Source organism: Prorops nasuta, unplaced genomic scaffold (assembly GCF_024137725.1).
Source record: "Prorops nasuta isolate Cenicafe-Biocafe unplaced genomic scaffold, Cenicafe_Pnas_1.2 PNAS00053, whole genome shotgun sequence".
Taxonomy (NCBI): domain Eukaryota; kingdom Metazoa; phylum Arthropoda; class Insecta; order Hymenoptera; family Bethylidae; genus Prorops; species Prorops nasuta.
In genome coordinates, this window is record NW_027116850.1 from 582,965 (window position 1) to 603,635 (window position 20,671).

Here is a 20,671-nt window from a genome sequence, read left to right on the forward strand (position 1 = left end):
GAGCAGCTGAGGTTCGTGCACGTTGCCGTTTGGCGTTTTCGTTTGTCTTGCTAAGCTTTTGTGTGTGACGAAGGAAAAAGTGATCTGCTGTGAATTAACGAAATATGTGTACTGTGATGTGATTGTAACAAAACTTGGCGACGGTGAGTGACTCTTAGTTTGATCGATCGCCTATCGATCGTCTCCTTAATTTTTTATCCCGTTACAAATCCATCTGACAGGCCAATTATTATTTTGCTCTTTCTCTTTATGATCTTTCTGGTAAAATACAAAGTTCTAGAACCAGTTCGATTATTTCATGTCTTCCTATTTTTTGTTTTCATACAATCCGTGACGTATCTCTGATCAAAACTTTCCAAGACTCTCTTTTTAATTGGGTGCTCCAGAAATGCTGAGTCGTGTCTGGATATAGGAAGAAAATTAAACGAAAAAAAACTTCCAGTAGATTTTGACGAGGAGCCATCCATTTAAAATCTAATAACAGTATTTTTCGTTATAGCCAAGTGAATACTTCTGCCACAATCGATAGTTCAGAATGAGTCAGTTTCATCTGTCATTCTCCTAATCCAGACAAATTTAAAATACACCATCTGAAAAAAAACAGTGAATATTTTATATCGAAGAAATACTTAATTTTCTTAAGAAAGTTTAAGATTTAGATTTCCAGCAATTTAATGACAGATATTTAATAGATCTGGGAGTCATTATTTATGTAGATATATTTCTTACGAGTTTAAGAGACTTTTTGATGAAGATGTCAAAATGGGAGAAAATTTTAAGAGTAGCCGAGTGAATTTCGTTTGGAATGAATTGGAGGACGCGACAGCAGGTAGTCGACTCCTCCATAGACTCACGTAAGACAGGTTTTGTCCCGTGTGAGTGTATCTGCACGTGTGAGTACGTTATTGTATTGGTACGAATGCCGCCAATGCCGCCAAGTTCATCTCCTCATCTCGCTTTCCAAGTTTTCACCTGAAAAACTATTATAAGTTTTCCCGTCTCTTCGTTTTGCCTTGGAATGACCTTGTTGACCGGTGAGTGACCCTTTCTACCATAAAGGTCGAGGATTCACTCTATATACACTCCAGAGTCTACATTGCGATAAGGCATGCGCGAGGAGCAAGCTTCCCACGCGAAAAAGCAACTTTTTAATTAATGCTGCCGAGCATCGACTAACGAACCACGTTAGTTCCCACTCCCCCTATTTATCTGCTTCCCAGCCCGGAAAATCACCGGGCTTTTCTCACTCCACGGCTTTTCAAGCATTATGCGATATTAAGTCACCTCTAAACCTTATCGGAAGCATCCACTCCTAACCGAACCGTTTTCCCCTTTGCGCCTTTAAATGATACGAAAAAAAAGTAACTTCAAGCACCAAGAGAAAAATCATATCTTTCTTCGCGCCAAGTTTTCCCTCCTCCATAGCTGAGTGGCTGACGCGACTATAATAATCTTGTTTTTTTCTGGACAAATGTTTTGTCAGGGATCCGCAAGTTTTTTCTTGAAATTCTAAGCGCCAGCAAGAGGGCTTTGAGAGGTTGTTGAAAAAATGGAGTTTTCATAGATGAATGAGAGTATCGGGTGTGTAATCGAGGGGTTCTAGGGAAAGTCGGATGGAGGGGAGGAAAAAACGTGGCGGGGAAGGTTAGGAAAGTTTAGAAGAGAGCGAGGGCTGACGAGTGCGTTCACCGAGGCGACTGGCGAATCAATATTTGGAGGGCTGCTGGCGTCCCGACGACCGGCGTCGAAACTGCGGAACGTGAGTCACTTACCCCTCGTGCCTTGGGGAGCGACAAAGAAAGCTGTCTTCTCCCTCCTCTCGCAACCCCCATGACTAGCGACTACCCTATGGCCTATACACGCTTATTATTTATCCCATACGCGTGCCACTATCCACGCCCCTCACCTTTGCCATCCGAGCATTCGAGCTCTCTTCTTATACATAATATATGCTCCAACAAAATCTACAAAAATATCCACACATTATTCCTGTTACATTATTAATGCCAATAACCCTAAAGAGCAACGTGCACTCGCCAAATAAATCCATCCGTTCCAATCAGTGAATGCATCCTGGGAGATAAATTGGATGGTCTTGCTCTTAGCGATTTGTAAAACCTACAAAATATAGTAATTAAATTAGGATATATGGAGTTGATAAATTATCCTGTAATTAATTTGCTTACCCGAATAAATAAATGGTCTGCGAAATTTTAAGAATAGTGGACGTCAAAATTCACCGGGTGCTGGTGCGTTTTGAAAATTAAAAACTGATGACGAATGCATATATTGCTGCGATTGAGTAATTATAGTGTGCTAAATGGATTTGCGAGAGGGTCTTGAAGAACGAATCGCACTCTGGGCGCATCCACCAATTAGGCAAACGCATTCCTACTTGGGCGAGGCATTCTTGCGAGCCGACAAAAAGAAATGCGAAGGATCCAGTAAATTTATGCGACGCTTATCCAAGTGGAAAGTAGGGAAACGCCTTCGTTTATTTTCTCACAGGTCTGCTCTTCCAAACGGTATACCCGACAATCTGCGTTATATGTACTAGGTATTGCAAAAACATCTCCCATTGGTAAAACAAACGTAATCCTGGAAAAAAACTATTCTTAGTTTTTCCACCAAAGCCTCTGCTGTTAAATGGAAAAAGTTTTTCCACCAGGTGATAATAAGATGTTGCGCACTCTTACAGTTATAAATTACGACTCAAGGAATAACTCTACACTCTTTAATATCGCTAATAATTCAAAGATCTTCGCATATTGAGTAGAAAAATATTGAATTTCTGGTTATTTCTCAAACGTCCACTCGTTATTTTTCAGGCTTACGAGAGGATTACACCACACGTGGTGTTCACATTCTTCTCAACCTGAGACTTATATATAGTATTCATATCTATATGGCTATCGTAAATGGTAACATTGTAACTTATTAATTTTGTTGCGTCAATGCAATTACGGGTAGCGTGTAACGAAATGCTGGAAGTAGTTTGGCTACTAATTAAGAGATTGGGGATTTTCGGATAGCAGGATTGGTCATTTACAAGCGTTTAAAGGACCATCCAGGTAAAATGCGAGTAAACCCGTTCGTGAGAGAGAACAGGTTTGAGAAAATCGTACGTTCTTCCGTTGATCTTTTATCCGTTGCTTCATCTACCTCAAGTACAGTTGTGCTTAAATACGATCGCATCTCCCACAATCCAGTTTCACATCACAGGTGCATAGAGATGGTTTCCATTTCGCAGATTTATTCTGGCACTAAACCTAAAAGCATCTTTCCCTACGACTCCTCTATTTCAGGTTATTTTTTCTTTAGTTACAACCGTCGATGGATAAGATAGTATATTTTGAAAGAAAACTTGGTAGAGGAGGGCTACATCGGTCTGCGAACTTTAACTTCCGCATCTTCTTGGCTGGCGAGTATCATAAATCCCGACGGATCTTTCAGTTTCCGCCGGCACCGCGTTCATTGTAACGGTGCGCGCATTTTAAATGTCAAAGAAACCGAAGAAATTGTATAAAATATGCTTCAAAGCCCTTATATTGCGCCATCTCTGAAAAAAAAACGAATACAGAAACATTAATAGAAAGATAATCCAATGAAAATTATTTGGTCAAAAGTACAATTCGTTATATACTTACAGGATAATCCTACAAAATTTATTCTTGAGATTACAGCGTACATTTTGTACGTTGAAAATCCTTGAATAATGGAAAATCCGAATAGACGAAGAATAGATATTCGTTAGAGCCTCGAGGGGAAATCGATATCTTTCTTACGATTCACCATAAATTCTTCTCCACTCGAGAAATGCATCATGGCTGCGGCGTCGTCTATCCAATCAATCGAGTTAAAATAATCTAATTGTCGTTCTCAATCAGATTCTAGTCTCATTTATCCATGCACGATTTTTTCAGGCTTCGTATTCGATATCCACTGCCGCATTCCTCGAGATAAAGCGGAAATCGACTCTTTGAATTTCTGCATCGTCGCTTTGAATTCTCTCATCCGCTGCAATTCTAACCTCTCTCTCGCCAACTTCTCGTTTTCCCTACGATCCATCGGAATCGTCGAGTGTCACACTCGTAATTACCGTCTTCCCGTTACGGAAAAACAAAGGCGTCCTGGAAAAAAGAGTGGAGAAAGAAGCTCCTCTTTTGCATAGCTTTACACATACATCTGCATTCGCCTGATAACCTCGAGTTACTTTACCGAACAAAAATTTATCTCTGACTTTCATTTGCATCAAGGTTAATTTATCATCTTACCACCTTCCAGAAGGAGCAGAAGAACATGTTCCATGCAACCACGATAAATCCAGGTTATCTAAATATTTTCCTGGAGCAGCCATAAATCTCGTCCCACCTAAAACTAACCTTAAAATGAATCGAGCTTTACAATATATATGAATCTCAAGTTAATTCTTTGATACATTCGTATTCGTTGTTAGGTTTGTTTATTAATCGAGTAGAATGATCAGTGAAGCAATAAGGTAAGTGATCTCTCTCGAAGAGCTTCCTGGAATGAACGTGAAAAGAGAGTGGGGCCTGAGAGTAGTGGGGGGGGGGGGGGGGGGAGGGTAAGATTAAATCTAGGCAAGCGCAGTGATGCCAGTGAAGAGACGAGAGGAATAAGAGCAAAAGGAGAATTACCGTACTCAGGTGGACTTGGCTCTGAATTGTTTGGAGAGCGTGCAGTGTGCACGACTCCAGTGTCGACTGTTTCTTCTCGGAGAATTTAACCACGTGATTCATCGGAGTCACGTGGCCCGTTCAGAGAGAAGGAGAGACGCGCAACAGTGCTATATGTATATACCGGACCTACTCGCTGTACCGATTTCTGGCCGCTGGCCCCCCGAAAGCATGCGAAAGAGCCACCGGACGGTCGGATTCGGATTGTTGGACCTCCATCTCTCCCCTCCACCTCGCTACGCTCGATTCCTACCCAACCGACGGATAATTGCTAGGACCGGATTCCACATCGAGTTTAACCCCCGTCCACGTAATTAATAGTTTCGTAGCGCCCGGAGAAATCTTCGGCCAAAAACCCGCCTCCTCCCGCCTAGTAAAGTATCCAGGTATCCACCGCATCAATTTTATTCTCGATCATGAATTTTGCCAAAATTTTTCCAGCATCAAATTATTATCGATTCTGGAACATTTTTTAGCGAAGAGGTTCAGTGCTCCGTTCAAATCTGGAGATGTTTGGTATTCAGACGGTAAGAGCGTCTGCGTCGACGAAAGAAATTCGTTGCAGGGGCTGGATATTTTTGCAAGGTGCCTTCTTCGGCCTTGAGGAGCACGAGAGCAGCTTACACCGGTTATTTTAATAGCTCGCGTGCAGCCGGCGTCCTGGCGGACGTCAAAAAACACGCCCGAATAGCCCCGAGACATTTCCAGTACCCGATCTCCTCGTGTGAAGTCGCAAAATTGCGAGGATCTCCGAAAAAAGTGAAAATTATCCGATAAAAAACACGAATCTTTTTCACCAACTCTTCGGGAGATTATTGTCATTATATTATCAAGCATGTTATTCAATTTTGAAATAATAATTCTTGCAAAAGGTATTCAAATAAATTTATATAGTCGCGTTATATTTTTATTTCATAGTTCTCGTAAACAGTTTGGATAAATTTAATATGAAAACATTTCTTTTTCAGTAAGACAGTTGGCCACAATTTCATGGTATTTTAATGGATTCCCTAGCGTGCATTAGTGTTACAATGTAAACGTTCGTTTAATTCCGTGTTATCTAAGTACCGCCAATCGGCCTGTTCTCCGAGAATGCATCATTTTCGCAAAGAAGGCAAATAGAAAATTGTAACATGGTTAACTGGATTTATCTTAAGAGAAGCAACAAGATTCTGTTCGCTCTTATACTTAATGGCGGACACTGAAAAACTAGAATTGTTTCAGCTTATAATTTATGGAATATTATAACTAACCTTTTCCAACAAGGCAAGAAATGAAATGAATACACCAAGTTATTATGGAAATACAATAGTTTTTTAATTTTCTATAAAAGTTTCTGGGGTAAGTTATCATTTTGATAATGTAACTGTTATCATAAAGGTGTACAAAATCGTAGGTACAGAGAAAGGAATTTTAATGAGCACATCGGTAACCGATAATGGTGTTTCATCCAGAATCATCGCAGGAGATTCGTTTCGCGCAATATTCTCCGAGTGCAGCATCGTGTCTTTATCTGCAGCACTGTAGCGTCTTTTCCTGTTCAGTCCCGAGGCTACGGAAGTTTTGCTTTTGTTTTTCCCGCTCGATACTCCACGGTGATTGGTCCGAGTCGATCGCCAATGTACCGTGATTGGTCGAGACGGTTATGGCGCCTGGCGACCCCTGTTGGACTTTACTCCGTGTGGTAAACTAGTCGTACGATGGCATGATGGGTTGTGGGTACTGGGTACGAGCTTACGATCTTGCAGAACGGCACAAAAAGTCAAGAAACCTCTCTCTGACTCTGCTAGTCTCAACCACCCTACTCCTCCAATACATCTGTGATTCCGAGGCGCGTGCATTTATTATCCACGCACATTTCTCTAAATTCTCACGTACTTACACGCAACCCACCATAAAATATCACATAACCTTTAAATATTTATTACAGTTTACTACGGGCTTCCTAGAAACTCGCAACACTTACAAGACATTTACGAGAAAATTAATTAATTCGCGCCCCATTAATCGAACCTGGTTATAAGCGAGAATCATTTACTTAATTCATGGGATCTCGCGTTTTAATGAAATATTTCTAGGAGAGGAAGAATAATTAAATTTCTGGAAAATTATGAATTTTCTTCATATTTAATCGTTTGATATTATCGGCTACAGGAAATCGAGTTTAACTTCGCCTGGACTCATCTTCGGCTTGGAAGTTTTCAACTTATAGAGAACGAGTTCTGCTGTACTATTGCGACCTTTTATGGTTTCTATCGAGAGAACACTGGAGCTCCCATTTCTTTGCATCAAGTCCCAGTTAAACTCAAATTAAAATCACATGGTTTTTCCTGTTTCCTTCATTTTCATCAAGTCTCCCTCTAATACTATTTAATCCATTAAAATGTTATAGAACAAAAATGAAAGTTATATATAAAAATAAAACTAGTACATTGGAGTAACTTTAAGTTTTTGTTAATAATTAAGATATTTTTAATCTTTACAGTGGCGAACCTTGTAGCCCTACATTGCAATGCGTCTAGGTATCTGAACATTATTGTCGCGCGCGTTGTTGAATCTTGATGAAAAACGTTACCAGGCCCTTTTTATGTGGCTACTGTGATAACTCTTATAATTTTTAACAACTATGAGTTGTTTAAAGGTCAAAGAACCTTAGTGCAGGTGCGTTTTAAATAGCGCAGGTGATACTAAAAAGCGATCGGTTTCCTGTTTTTGCTAGCGAGTTGAATATTCCTTTACTGGAGTTAAGTATTGGGGGAGTCTTGGAGACTACGTAAGTGTCATGGGAACTTGGCGAGGAAGTCGAACCTCGGGTCATATTTCCGCTGCACGACGTCCTCGACCCTAAAAACCTTGATCAAAGAAATTCTTCGTCAATTAAAAGTCTACCATCTACGATGAAAATTTCACATCTGACCACACTTTACTAACACTCCCAAATAATCTATGAATTTCTGTTTTCAAATTATAAGTGGATAGGGGAGAAATTCGATGTGGAATAGAAATTTTAGTAGGATCTAAAATGGTGTGCATTAGCCCTAATATCCAAAAAAGTCCAATAGTATTATTCCTCCTCTGATTGGGTGCATAAAAATTGAAAGACAGCTGGAAACTCTGGGATCTTTATCTCGACCGTGCGAATTTCCTCAAGCTACTATTGTAAGAGAGATACTTTTCGCGATAATAACCATTTCCTCTTCCCAACATTAATTAGCGCAATACGAAAAAGTACAATACTATATTAAGAGTTTATTCTTTATTATTCTGTCATAAATAATAAACAGAAATTTCTGATATAACAGTGAAGAAAATAACGTTAAATATACAAAATTCTGAAAAATTATTCATAAGAAAGATGTATGGAAATTAAATTTCTGAAATGTAACGGAAGCCACATTGGATTTCAGAGGACATACTTTGGAGAGCCTTCAGCTGTCCAGGGGAAGGAGGAACGATTCTAGTAAGGATGGGACAACTCGAAGGAGAGGGAGAAGCTGCACAAAGAAAGGCCGAAGTGCAGTAAGCTTGCGCGATGTCAAGGTGGAAATGGACATTTTTGCTGCTGGCTGCAGTCTGGACGGTAACAGAGGCTTACCTGACGGTCATATCGTCCAGGACGCCAGCCGGCACCGTCGTCTTCGAGGCTGGCGTACCCCAGCTCGGAGGGCGCCGGAAGTACGAAGTCTCCAGCGAAAGAACCGCCTGGTTCGCCCGGAAACTCCTCAAAGTTCACCCTCACAATGGCAAGGTGACCTTGGCGAAGACCTTGAACTGCGACGGCCTGCAGTATCCGAGGATCTTCACTTTTTACGTGGACTCCACCAGTTCGAGGCTCGGCAGACCCACCATAGATTACTACAGTCTGCCACTGAGGGTCCTTATATCCGGATGCGGGGGCGAACACGATGACCTTGCCGCTACCAAAGGTTGGATGGCCGAGACCTTGGCATCCTACGCAATGCCGAGTACAGAAAAGTCAGTTGAAATAGCAAGACAAAGTTACATCTCAATTGTTCCGTTCTATTCTCTATTAATTATTATTAATATATGCCATATAATTAAACGCTGTTGATTATTCTGCACTAGGTTCACAGAAATATGTCTGAAAGCTTCCCAACTGGTAGCAGCTTTACGGGACTTTCTGCCACAAACAGCACTGAAGGAATGCGAAACCAGATGGGGCGGAGTTGCGGATCCGAGATTCCTCATCGAGGGAGCAGCAGGTGACCTTGTGTCAGCATCGGAGCAATGCTTGGTGGACCCTCTCTGGAAGATTTCCGTGTCGATGAGTCTGAGATGCGGGGCAGAGTCACGGTTGACCGATGCTGAGCATCGTATGAAGATCGTTTTTCACCACAGACAGCTGGACGACACGGATCTCGGTAGAAGAGTTAGGAGAGAGTTAAAGAACCGTTCGCCATATTTCGAGCAGCCGCTGTACGTTGCTGCTGTCGAGGAAGAGAAAGAGCCAGGAATGGTAGTCTCAGTCGTTAGGGCCAAGGATCCTGAGGGTGGAACCGTTCACTACTCGATGAGTTCCTTGCTGGATGCTCGCTCCCAAGCTCTTTTGGCCTTGGAACCTCTTACCGGGAAGGTCACGACAAGGGCAAGACTTGATAGAGAAAGCATAGAGGTACACTATTTTCAAGTTTTGGCCATAGACGACTCCTTTCCCCCAAGAACGGGTACCACGACTCTTCAAGTAAATGTTTTGGACGCGAACGACCACGCACCAAGCTTCGAATGGCCGGAGTATGACGCCTCCATCAGGGAGGGTGTTCCAGTCGGTTCCACAATCATAACGGTCAAGGCCACCGACCAGGACGCTGGAAGGAACGCAGAAGTCGAATACTCTATCGTTTCAGCCACTGGATCCAATAGTGAGCCCAACAAGGATCCAAAGGACGAGACGTCCACTTTCAGGATCGACCCACGATCCGGCGTCGTTACCACCAGGACTACCCTCGATCGAGAAACAACCGAGATCTACAATGTTCTTCTAAAGGTTACTGACCTTGCGACACCACCATCCTCGAGAAGAACTGCTACTGCCAGACTGGTCGTCAGGATCCTCGACGACAACGACAACTACCCGCAATTCACTGAAAGGACATACTCGGTGGCCCTGCCCGAGGATCTCGATTACACTGCCAATCCCGTGGTCGCTATGATCAGGGCGACGGACGCTGATTCCGGAAACAACGCGGCTGTAAGGTACGCCATAATCGGTGGTAACACTCAAAACACGTTCTCCATTGATTCGATGAATGGTGACGTGACCTTGGTAAAACCATTGGACTACGAGTCTATGAGGAGCTATAGGATGGTCATCCGTGCTCAAGATGGAGGATCCCCAACGAGACCAAACACCACGCAGCTCCTCGTTCATGTTAAGGACGTCAACGATAACGCGCCACAATTCTACACTAGCCACTTTCAGGAATCCGTATCGGAAGGAGTCACGATAGGTTATTCTGTTCTGAGACTTCAAGCCTTCGACGCCGACGAGGGTATAAATGCCCAGATCAAATACACGATTGGTGCTAGAGATCTCTCCGGAGCTTCCACGGAGAACTTTCCCATCGCCGTCAACACGGACACTGGGTGGATTGTTACCACGAAGCACCTTGATCGGGAACATCGCTCCGCGTAAGAATATATTTCATTATTCTTTATATTCTTTCTTTGTTTTCCCCTTTTCAATACAGAATGTTCTTTCACAGGTACCAGTTTACCGTAATTGCTGCGGATTCCGGAGATCCACCAAAATCCGCAAGTGCAACCGTGATATTGACAGTGACGGATGTGAATGACAACGATCCGTATTTCGAGCCGAAGAACTACGAGGTCGTGGTATCGGAGGATGATCCACCAGGAACATCCGTGACAACGGTGACAGCCACGGATCCTGACGAGGACGCTAGGATCTTTTATGAAATTACTGGTGGAAATACGAGGAATAGGTTCTCCATAGCCTCGCAGAACGGACGGGGACTTATTACGGTCGCCCAGCCTCTGGATTACAAGCAGGAGAAAAGATTTGTGTTAACGGTCACTGCATCCGATAGTGGTGGGAGAAAGGACAAGGCTTTGGTATATGTAAACATCTCGGATGCCAATAATTTCTCACCTGTATTCGAGAACGCTCCGTACTCGGTTGCCTTGTTCGAGGATACTCCGGTTGGGTCTACGGTTTTGGTTGTTAGTGCGACCGACGCTGATGTTGGTCAGAACGCTCAGATAACTTACAGCCTGGGAACTGATACTGGAGAACACACAGTGGCAGAGTTCACCATTAATCCTCAAACTGGAGCAATCACAACGACGAAGAATCTCGACAGGGAATTGGTATCCGGTTATTTATTGACTGTTACTGCTAGGGATGGTGGAATTCCCCCTCTTTCGGACACTACGGACGTAGAAATATCTATAACGGATGTTAATGATAACCCACCGACCTTTGAGGCTCCCCAGTACCAAGGATCTGTTCCGGAAGATGTTCTAGTGGGCACCAGCGTCGTTAGGCTCTCCGCTACCGATGCTGATTTTGGACTCAATGGAAGGGTATGTAGGATCTGATGAGAATATTTATAATAATACGTTTTAACTTTAATAATACGTTTGCTGCAGGTAAGATACACGTTGGAAGACGACGGTGATGGAGCTTTTAGTATAGACCCTAATACAGGAATAGTTAGAACTGCCAAGCCACTGGACAGGGAATCAGTGTCAAGATACACTTTGAACGCAGTGGCTGTTGACAAGGGTTCGCCATCTTTGTCCTCCGCGGTTCCAGTGATAATAAAAATCGAAGATGTCAATGATTCCCCTCCAGCATTCGAAAGTGACAAGATCGTCCTGTACATCGCTGAAAATTCTCCAATCGGTTCTACAGTAGGTGAAATCTATGCCCATGATCCGGACGAAGGACCCAACGCCGTGGTGCAGTATTCCATCATCGGTGGGGAAGACGCTAATAGTTTCAGTTTGAACGTTCGTCCTGGCAAAGATCGAGCAGAATTAACGACCTTGGAAGAGCTTGATTATGAGTCGACTAAGAAGAAATTTGAATTAGTCGTGAGAGCTTCCTCTCCACCACTCAGATCCGACGCTCTGGTAACGATTCTGGTAACGGATATCAACGACAACGCACCGATTCTCAAAGATTTCCAGATCATTTTCAACAACTTTAAAGATTTCTTCCCCACTGCTCCTATCGGAAGGATTCCTGCAGTGGACGCAGACGTTACTGACAAACTGGTCTACAAGATTCTATCTGGTAACAACGCGAATTTGATAGACTTGAACAGAACAACTGGTGAGATTCGATTGTCACCTCAGTTGAACACTAACGTTCCTCGAGTAGCTACCATGGAAGTTTCTGTAACTGATGGTATTAACGAGGCCAAAGCAACGATGACCTTGTCAGTGCGTTTGATAACGGATGAGATGCTGCTGAACTCGATTACAGTTAGAGTGGACGACATGACCGTGGAGGCCTTCCTCAGTCCACTCTTAGGATATTTTCTAGATGGATTAGCAGCCATCATACCGTGTCCAAGAGAAAACATCTTCGTCTTTAGCGTCCAGGAAGATGCAAACGTCCATGGAAAGATCCTCAACGTTAGCTTCTCAGCTCGCAAAGTCGAACCAGGTACGATCGACGAGTTCTACAGTCCCCAATTCCTCAAAGAACGCGTCTATCTCAACAGAGGAATCCTCGCCAGATTGGCCACAGTTACTGTTCTACCTTTCGATGACAATCTTTGTGTCAGAGAACCGTGCCTTAATTTCGAGGAATGTGTCACTGTTTTAAAATTCGGAAACGCCTCTGGTTTCGCTAGCAGCGACACTGTTTTGTTCCGACCGATTTATCCCGTGACCACATTCGCCTGTAAATGTGCCAAAGGGTTCACCGGAAGTAAGGAAGCTTACCTGTGCGATACCGAGGTGAACTTGTGCTATTCCAATCCCTGTCAAAATGATGGTACCTGTCGAAGACGAGAAGGAGGATATGCCTGTTCTTGTGGACCAGACTTTACCGGGGAAAACTGTGAGATTTCTTTGGACAAGGGATCCTGCACTCATGATGTCTGCAAGGGTGGCTCTCAATGCACTGGAAAGGTCAGTGGAGGATTCACCTGCGAAGGCTGCCCAGTGACCACCTTGGAAAGCGTGACTCCACTTTGCCAACTAAAATCACGAAGTTTTGGACCTACGACCTTCCTCACTTTCGCGTCCTTGAAACAACGACACAGACTCCACCTGAAACTAAAATTCGCTACAGAGTCCAATAACGGTCTCTTGCTCTACAACGGACGTTACAACGAGAAACACGACTTTGTCGCTTTAGAAATCATAGATTCCCACGTGCAGTTTAGTTTTTCATTAGGGGATGAGGTCACCAGAGCTTCGGCTAGCATTCCAGGAGGAGTGTCCGATGGAGAGTGGCACGAAGTTCAAGTCTCCTACGTGAACAGGACTGTGACGATATCACTGGATGACTGTGACGTCGCTCTGGCGTTGGAATACAGCGACAGGCTTGGTCCCAAGTGGTCCTGTGCAGGCAGAAGCGAACAGATTCTGGAGCCTCGTTGTAGCTCGGTCACAGAAACTTGTCACAGGTTCTTGGACCTAACAGGACCACTGCAATTGGGAGGTCTACCAGCGATACCATCGAGTTTTCAGATCAGGAACAAGGACTTCATTGGTTGCATCAGTGATCTCTACATAGACCATACCTTCATTGACCTTAATTCTTACGTTGCTGATAATGGTACTAACCCAGGATGTCCCGAAAAGCTTCCATTCTGCTCCTCCCAGCCTTGCTTAAATGGTGGTACATGTCGAGAAATTTGGTCTGGATTTATTTGCGAGTGCACCGAAGGTTACTCGGGTCCAACATGTTTCGAGGAGGTCCCCAAACCTTGGGGCTTCCATGGCGATGGGATGCTAAGTTTCAATCCACTTTTGAGACCAATTCAGCTACCATGGTTGATAGCTTTGAGCCTGAGGACCAGAGCAAAGCAAGCTTTCCTCATGAGCGTGCAGATTGGTCAAAACAGTTCTGTCCTCTTAGAGATCAGAGACGACAAAGTAACAGCTTCACTGGACAGTGCAGACATCATCCACACGCAGAACACAATCTCCGATGGCGAATGGCATAGATTGGAGATACTCTGGCAAAGTGGACACGTTTCCGTTGACATGGACTACCGTAACAAACCAATGGTGTCTCCTCTTCCCGCCAAACTTCAGGGTCTCTACGTTGGAAAGATTCTTCTTGGTGGTCCCGACCAATCCACTAGCACGGATCTCCCGTTCTTCGACGGTTGTTTGCAGGACGTTAGGATAGGAAGCAATCAAACTGTACTGCAACGACCAACCGTACAGGATAACGTTGAAATTGGATGCAGTTTCACTTCGGAGTGCAGTTCTGAATGTCCCGAATCCTCGATGTGCCTCACCAAGTGGAAATCCAGCGAGTGTGTTTGCGCTCCTGGTAGGGTTGGACAAAACTGTGAACGAGTTTGCGATTTGAATCCTTGCAACGATACAGGAACCTGTATAGAGGTAACTGGTACCAAGAGAGGATACAAGTGCGAGTGTAATTCCGAAGAGTACTCTGGTGATTACTGCGAGGTTAAAGCGGATCAACCCTGTCCCGCTACTTGGTGGGGTTCTCCAGTTTGTGGACCATGTCACTGTGACGAGACCAAAGGTTACGATCCAGCTTGTAACAAAACTACGGGGGAGTGCTACTGCAAAGAGAACCACTATCAACCGCCAGGAAGAAAAGAGTGTATTCCTTGTGACTGTTACGCCATTGGAAGTTATGGTCCACGCTGCGATAGCGAGACTGGCCAATGCAGATGTCGGACGGGAGTCATCGGAAGATCCTGCACGGCCTGTCCCAATCCTTACGCCGAGGTGACCTTGAGAGGCTGCGAGGTAGTCTACGACGGCTGTCCCAGATCCTGGTCCGATGGTCTCTGGTGGCCCAGGACTAAATTTGGTCTCACAGCTGTCGAGGATTGTCCTGGTACCGCCGAAGGAAAAACTTCGAGGTCCTGCGACGACAAACTTGGCGGTTGGCAATCTCCTGATTTATTCAACTGCACGTCGGAGGCCTTCATCGAACAACGACAGCAATTGGCTTCTTTGGAGATCCACGATTTGACCTTTAACACTTACGTGGCTGTTAAGATGGCAGAGGATCTGCATTATGCTGTAAACGTTACCAGGAGTATGTACGGTGCTGATTTGTTGGTAGCGGAATCCTTGCTGACTTTATTGCTGAAGTACGAGGAAAGTTTGGCTGGATTAAATTTAACGCATAGTCAGGATAAGGATTACGTTTCTCATCTTGTGGGAATTGCTGGGGCGATCCTGCAATGGAAACACGCGGACAACTGGGAAAGAATACAGAATCTTAATGGAGACACTCCTGATAAGATTTTGGATGCCATGGCCAAGTACTTGAAGACTCTAACGGCTTCCCAACATGATACTTTTACCACTCCATTCGAAGTGGTTAATTCTAATGTTGGTAAGTATAAAATTCTTTGTTTTTATTCATTTGTTAAGAAGTAATTCTAGCTCTAATTCTATACGTAATCTTTCTAGTTTTGGGCTTGGACATTGTGACATCCGAGAGTCTGTTTGGCTACGAATCAGCAGAATACAAAGAGGACCCAACACTCTCGACCATGAAACCTTACGAGGCAGACAGAAGAGTCGTGATACCAGATACTTCGGCATTCTTCAGCTCGCCAGCGCATTTTGGTCCATCGATCAGTTTTCCAAAATATAACAATTATATGGCCGATCCTAGTAGATTCGATCCTCATTCTAAGATCCAAGTTCCCCTCACGATTTTAGGCATCAAATCTTTGATGCAAGGAGAGCTGAATGTTAAGAATAGTCTCAATAACAAGAAAGCAGTTTTAAGTTACGTGCAATATAGAGAATTAGGTGCTTTACTTCCTAAGAGGTATTGTTACTATTTTTAGTTTATCGAAAAATTGCTTGTATTATTTTATTAAATGGAAACATTTTCCTTTCAGATTTGATGATTCAGTATCTGTTCGATGGGGAGTGGAAGTTGCAGTTGGATCACCTGTCATGACAGTTTCGGTATTGGCTCCTACGGAGAAAGGATACGAATCCCTAACTGAAGTACCACTGCAATCGCCCATTCAGGTTAGGTTGTGGTTGAGCGAGACCAATGATCTGAAAACCAGAACTAATCCCCAGTGTGTACATTGGAGCACAATTAGAGGGTAATGTCAAATTAATTAATAATGAATTAATTACACCCATTTAATGAGGGTGAATAATTTAAATATTTAAAAAAAAATTCTAATACACAGAAATGGAGAATGGAGTCGTATAGGTTGTACAACAGAAGTAGAAGACAACTCCTTGTCATTTGGAACAATAGTGAACTGTTCCTGTCTACAGATTGGGACCTTTGCACTTTTAACCGATGTTCTTGACCTTGAATATGTGCCAGAGCCATCATTATTGGAGGATGTAACGAGTTACAGTGCATTCGTATTAGCCCTGCCACTCTTGTTGTCAACTCTGTTAATTTTGGCACTGATACGTGGAGGGGAAACAAATTCCAACAGCATCCACAAAAATCTTGTTTTCTGCGTATTGCTGGGCGAAGTTTTGTACTTGGTAGCATTGAAAGCGAGGAGTCCATTGGTTTCCAATGAATTTCCATGTAAACTCACTGCAATAGGACTGCATTATGCCTGGCTGAGTACCTTCGCCTGGACCCTCGTCGATTCGATTCACTTGTACAGAATGTTGACCGAGATGAGGGATGTAAACCATGGTCAGATGAGGTTCTACTATACCATGGGCTATGGAGTCCCTGCTGTAATCGTTGGTCTCACCATTGGGGTCAGAGCAGATCAATATGGAAATTTTTACTTGTAAGTTATTCAATAGAGAATGCAATTATTTAAGCCTCGAACTAAAAATAAAACTATAATTTTTCAGCTGCTGGCTGTCAATCTATGAGACTGTAATATGGGCATTGATAGGTCCTGTGTGTGCAGCGATTCTAGTAAATTTTTGCATTTTGGTAATGTGCATAAGAGCGGCGTTTACCTTGAAGGAGCACATTATGGGCTTTGGCAATTTGAGAACGTTGCTTTGGTTATCTGTTGCTTCTCTACCTTTGCTGGGATCAACGTGGACTCTGGCAGTTCTGAATGCATCAGAAAACTCACCTACTTTGTCCTACTTATTAAGTGTAACCATTGTACTTCACGCAGCCTTTAGTTTGATTGGTTATTGTTTTATTAATGGTAGAGTTAGAAGAAATTTGTATTTGAGTCTGCTGAGGTGTATTGGAAAGAAGACGCCACTGTTGGAGGGCAGCGTTGGTAATGGAAGTAGTAGCCAAAATGTTAATGGTCATTCGGTAAGTTTCTAATTTTATCCCGTCAATTTCTTGCTTCCTCTACTAAATTAACATTATTTTTTACAGCGATCCGCACTTGCCTATGCGTCCACGTACAGTGGAGCAGAATCAGTTTGTAGGAGAGTACACGTAGGAGTTTCAACCAGTAGTACAACATCTCGAAGCACAAATAAAACAGGCTCGAGCCCGTATCGCAGTGATACTCACTTGAGACACACTTCAACGTCCACCAGTAACTACAACAGTGATAGAGATCCGTACATGTCATCCAGGAGTCATCGTTCTGGACTGCAATCTCGTCAAGGTTTGCTGGGAACTCTCATTAATAATTTATTGCTGTATCATAAAATTAAAACATTAATTTTTTTAAAGAACCAGTCGAGTCGAGGCCTCCGCGAAAAGACTCGGAGTCCGACAGCGACGGTTCGCAAGTAGAGGATGGCGGAAGAAGCTTGGACCTCGCGAGTTCGCACAGCTCGGACGATGAAGATGTTGCTTCAAGGACGCACAAGAATATGGGAGTAACCACGCAACAACCAAGCACGCACAGTTATTTGCCAAATATTCACAGTAATCCTGCCGAACACTTGAACATTCTTTGCTCAAATACGGATCTCTTTCCGAACATCAAACCCATCTACGCGCCTAGATGGAGTTCTCAGCTACCGGAAGCTTATCTACCTGCGAATGGTACTGTGATAATATTAATATTAAAAGTACTCGAGTAATATTTTTAAGGCTCTAACAATATAATAAATTAAACAGTGGACGTAAGAGGAAGCCAGTGGTCAGGAGGTACAATTTCGGACAACGAGATGGCCTCGAACAAAACGTCAAGTCCAAATCCTTTGCCTTATCCAGAGATCAACTCTCCTCAAAAGGGTCAACTTGACGAGAATTATTCGGAGGGTGAGGAGAAGCTCCATCATTTGGGAGAGAAATATTTATTCCCGTATACAGCGGAGGAAGATCACACAGTATCCCCAACGCCTTATATGTTATCAATGTCCTCCCGAATCCTTGCGTCCAGCATGAGTCATCATTCGCAAAATTCCAACCATGAGAACCACAGTGGATCTGAGAAGTATGGGAGTTTGAAGAAGAACCAGAGTCTTCATGGTTCGCAGCACGAGAATCTCAGTGGATCCGAGAGGTATGGAAGCTTGAAGCGAGGGAAGGTTACACCAACAGTCCTCGAGGACTCTCCCGAGTACATCCTGCCAATGAGCGGAAGGATTCTATCCAGTTCCCTCACGCATGACCTGCAACACAGCAATGAGCTAGCTGCCCTCAGGCAGCAACAGCAGCAACACTATGAACAAACTATTGCGGAAACAGAGTAAGTTTTAAAAAACTCCTAAGATATTGACGGCTGTAATGTAGCTCAGTAAAATTAGCTGACGTTTTTTCTAACTTAATTAGGACTAGTTATTTCTTTTGTATTATTTGTAAAAAATATCACTTTTAATATTTTTTCTTCAGTCTCACTGGTTTGGGATTAATTTGCTTTTTTTAATCGAGGGAATTAGACTAATTTTACTTTTGGTTCTGCATTTTTCTTTCTTGGTAAAAGGTGGCGTTGGAACATTCTAACTTAACTGTATATTTTCTCTGCTTGCCCCTGTGACTATCACTTCTTCAGCGAGGAGGTAAGCTAATTGATAGTTTCAATTTTGAATAGGAAGTAGTTGATTGAAAAATTATGATATTTAAGAGTTCTTTATAAAATTGATTTTTTTTTCTTCAGGAAGGATACTAACGCTGAGACGTGCGTTTGAAGAGGAATAGTTCAGCATCTACACAAAACAGAGCGTACAAAATATTATTTTAAGCTTAAATAATTAGGGGCAGTAACGAATATGCGATCGTCCGTATTATACTAAGCAACGGCCATGACTGTACTTACGATCCCAGCCATATTAATTAGCATATATGTGTGAGTGCCTGTTCGTATATAAACGCTTATCGTTATTTCGATTTGGGTGATGCGGCTCTGGTGGGCCAGTACTCGAATTCCTGTCACGTTACCGCTTCGGGAAACAAAATATAAGAAAAAAATTAATGGAGAAGAGAAAAATTAAACATAGGACGACGTAAGAAGAAAATCAAAATCCCAGGAACAATGATGACAGGATTTTCGGGTAGAAATGATCTCTAGCTCATTTTATCATTTGTGTACTTAATATCATTCCGATGTACCTTAATTAATTTTTTAATCCAGTATTGTGCAATGTATACATTCCACTTCTTTATCTGTATTTCGAGTGTTATATCTCTTTTTTAAAAGACATTTTATATATATATATATATATATATATAAACATTCTCATCTTCATTTTTTATAATGCCATGAAAAGATAGTAAATAAGTCAAAGACGTACAATTGTGCGATTAAAGATTTCCATACTTTTGTATATATTTATATGGAAGAAACGTGACAAAATACATAATTTATATATCCTTAGTATAACGTCTTATGTGATTTGTCCCCGTTCCTCGGTGACGACTGAGTCGTCGATCAATACACTTCATAGAAATCACTTTTATTTTCATCGAAAATATTAATAAATTACAAAATATAGCTAGGCTAATACTCGGAAGAACGTTGTCTTTAACGCAAAGTCTGTACACCAGGATTAAAGTATCACTCAACGTCATCGATTGACTATTAATATACTATACGGGGAAATTTGTTTTATTCGTTTTGATTCTGTGTCGTTGTGAAAAATAGATTGACGTTAATCGGTACTCTGATCCATAATGGCTTTCCTAAGGTACAATCACGCACGTGGGTACAATTCAATATTGGAAATGCTGAAGAATGAATTCCTTAAATTCGTTACAATTAAGTCTTACGTCCTATGCATATAATTGGGTAGATTTTAAACGTGACAGCAGTCCAATATTCTGTTTATCAAAATTGAAAGAATAAAAAATCTTAATTAAAAATATGAAAGTATAAATATTCTAAGTTGTAAGAACGAGTCGATGTAGAAAAACTGCGAGCCTGCATTGGATACAAATGTGACTATGACTGCTGATTTTGTCGGCAGTAAAAACTGCTAGCATAAATGTATGAGCTGCACCATTTAAAATTGCCCTAACACGTATTGTACACAAGTAATGCACAGTTACCATAAATTTCTCCAAATGGATTATAGTATATAATATAATACGAATACTTTACAAATTTCATTAGTGTTACAGAATCTTATAAGCAACCTTCTCACGCCAAGATTGTACATCACACGATAAAAATGACTAAAATTTGGAAATGCATACTGACTAAACTGTGCTTTCCGTATCGGACGCCACTGAAAGCGTTTGTAGCTTTGGCACGGAATAATTTTCTGTGTGCGCATACATCTGTACTCGACTGGATGCCCTTTCTAAAGTCGAAGGGGCAGATGGCGGATCCTGATGGGCTTTGGGTGGAATTGGAGGCGGACTGACCTACGAAAAAATCGTACAAATTTTTTAATATATCAGTCATAATTTTACAAAAGGATAATATTTAATTCAGCCATTACTCAAA

The 20,671-nt window shown here is 42.5% G+C and overlaps 2 protein-coding genes and 2 long non-coding RNA genes across 9 annotated transcripts in view; 2 read left to right on the top strand and 2 right to left on the bottom strand.

Annotated features, from left to right (window-relative positions):
- Window position 1: 1 nt before the first annotated feature.
- On the top strand, window positions 2-19,017 carry stan (Protocadherin-like wing polarity protein stan). Of its 2 annotated transcripts, XR_010824406.1 has the most exons (14): window positions 2-143; window positions 8,105-8,672; window positions 8,784-10,346; window positions 10,421-11,261; window positions 11,328-15,246; window positions 15,324-15,690; window positions 15,764-15,979; window positions 16,070-16,642; window positions 16,710-17,136; window positions 17,203-17,440; window positions 17,509-17,826; window positions 17,902-18,475; window positions 18,710-18,785; window positions 18,884-19,017. XR_010824406.1 is itself a non-coding variant. In XM_066744908.1 (13 exons), exons 2-13 carry the CDS (start codon window positions 8,230-8,232, stop codon window positions 18,912-18,914), a joined length of 9,510 nt encoding a protein of 3,169 aa, XP_066601005.1. In that variant the 5' UTR covers window positions 2-143; window positions 8,105-8,229; the 3' UTR covers window positions 18,915-19,004. The 2 variants fall into 2 exon arrangements, 1 of the variants encoding a protein (XP_066601005.1); XM_066744908.1 differs by lacking the exon at window positions 18,710-18,785 and having other exon boundaries at window positions 18,884-19,004.
- Window positions 2,759-4,773, bottom strand: LOC136784396 (uncharacterized). Of its 3 annotated transcripts, none has more exons than XR_010824410.1 (4): window positions 4,659-4,773; window positions 4,275-4,382; window positions 3,648-4,130; window positions 2,759-3,559 (listed from the first exon to the last, which is right to left on the bottom strand). It is a non-coding gene; the product is annotated as an uncharacterized lncRNA (long non-coding RNA). The 3 variants fall into 3 exon arrangements; XR_010824409.1 differs by having other exon boundaries at window positions 4,275-4,377; window positions 4,659-4,734; XR_010824408.1 differs by lacking the exon at window positions 4,659-4,773 and having other exon boundaries at window positions 4,275-4,506.
- LOC136784397 (uncharacterized) lies at window positions 4,942-5,975 on the top strand. The gene is made up of 3 exons (XR_010824411.1): window positions 4,942-5,083; window positions 5,174-5,569; window positions 5,666-5,975. It is a non-coding gene; the product is annotated as an uncharacterized lncRNA (long non-coding RNA).
- The window catches only part of spg (dedicator of cytokinesis spg), a 31,688-nt gene continuing 29,997 nt past the window's right edge, over window positions 18,981-20,671 (bottom strand). For 2 of the 3 annotated variants that reach the window (XM_066744909.1, XM_066744911.1), the window contains one exon: window positions 18,981-20,589. In XM_066744909.1, the coding sequence (XP_066601006.1) occupies window positions 20,422-20,589 (168 nt within the window). In that variant the 3' untranslated portion in view covers window positions 18,981-20,421. The remainder of the gene's footprint in view (window positions 20,590-20,671) is intronic. The other variant, XM_066744910.1, reaches the window with a different exon arrangement.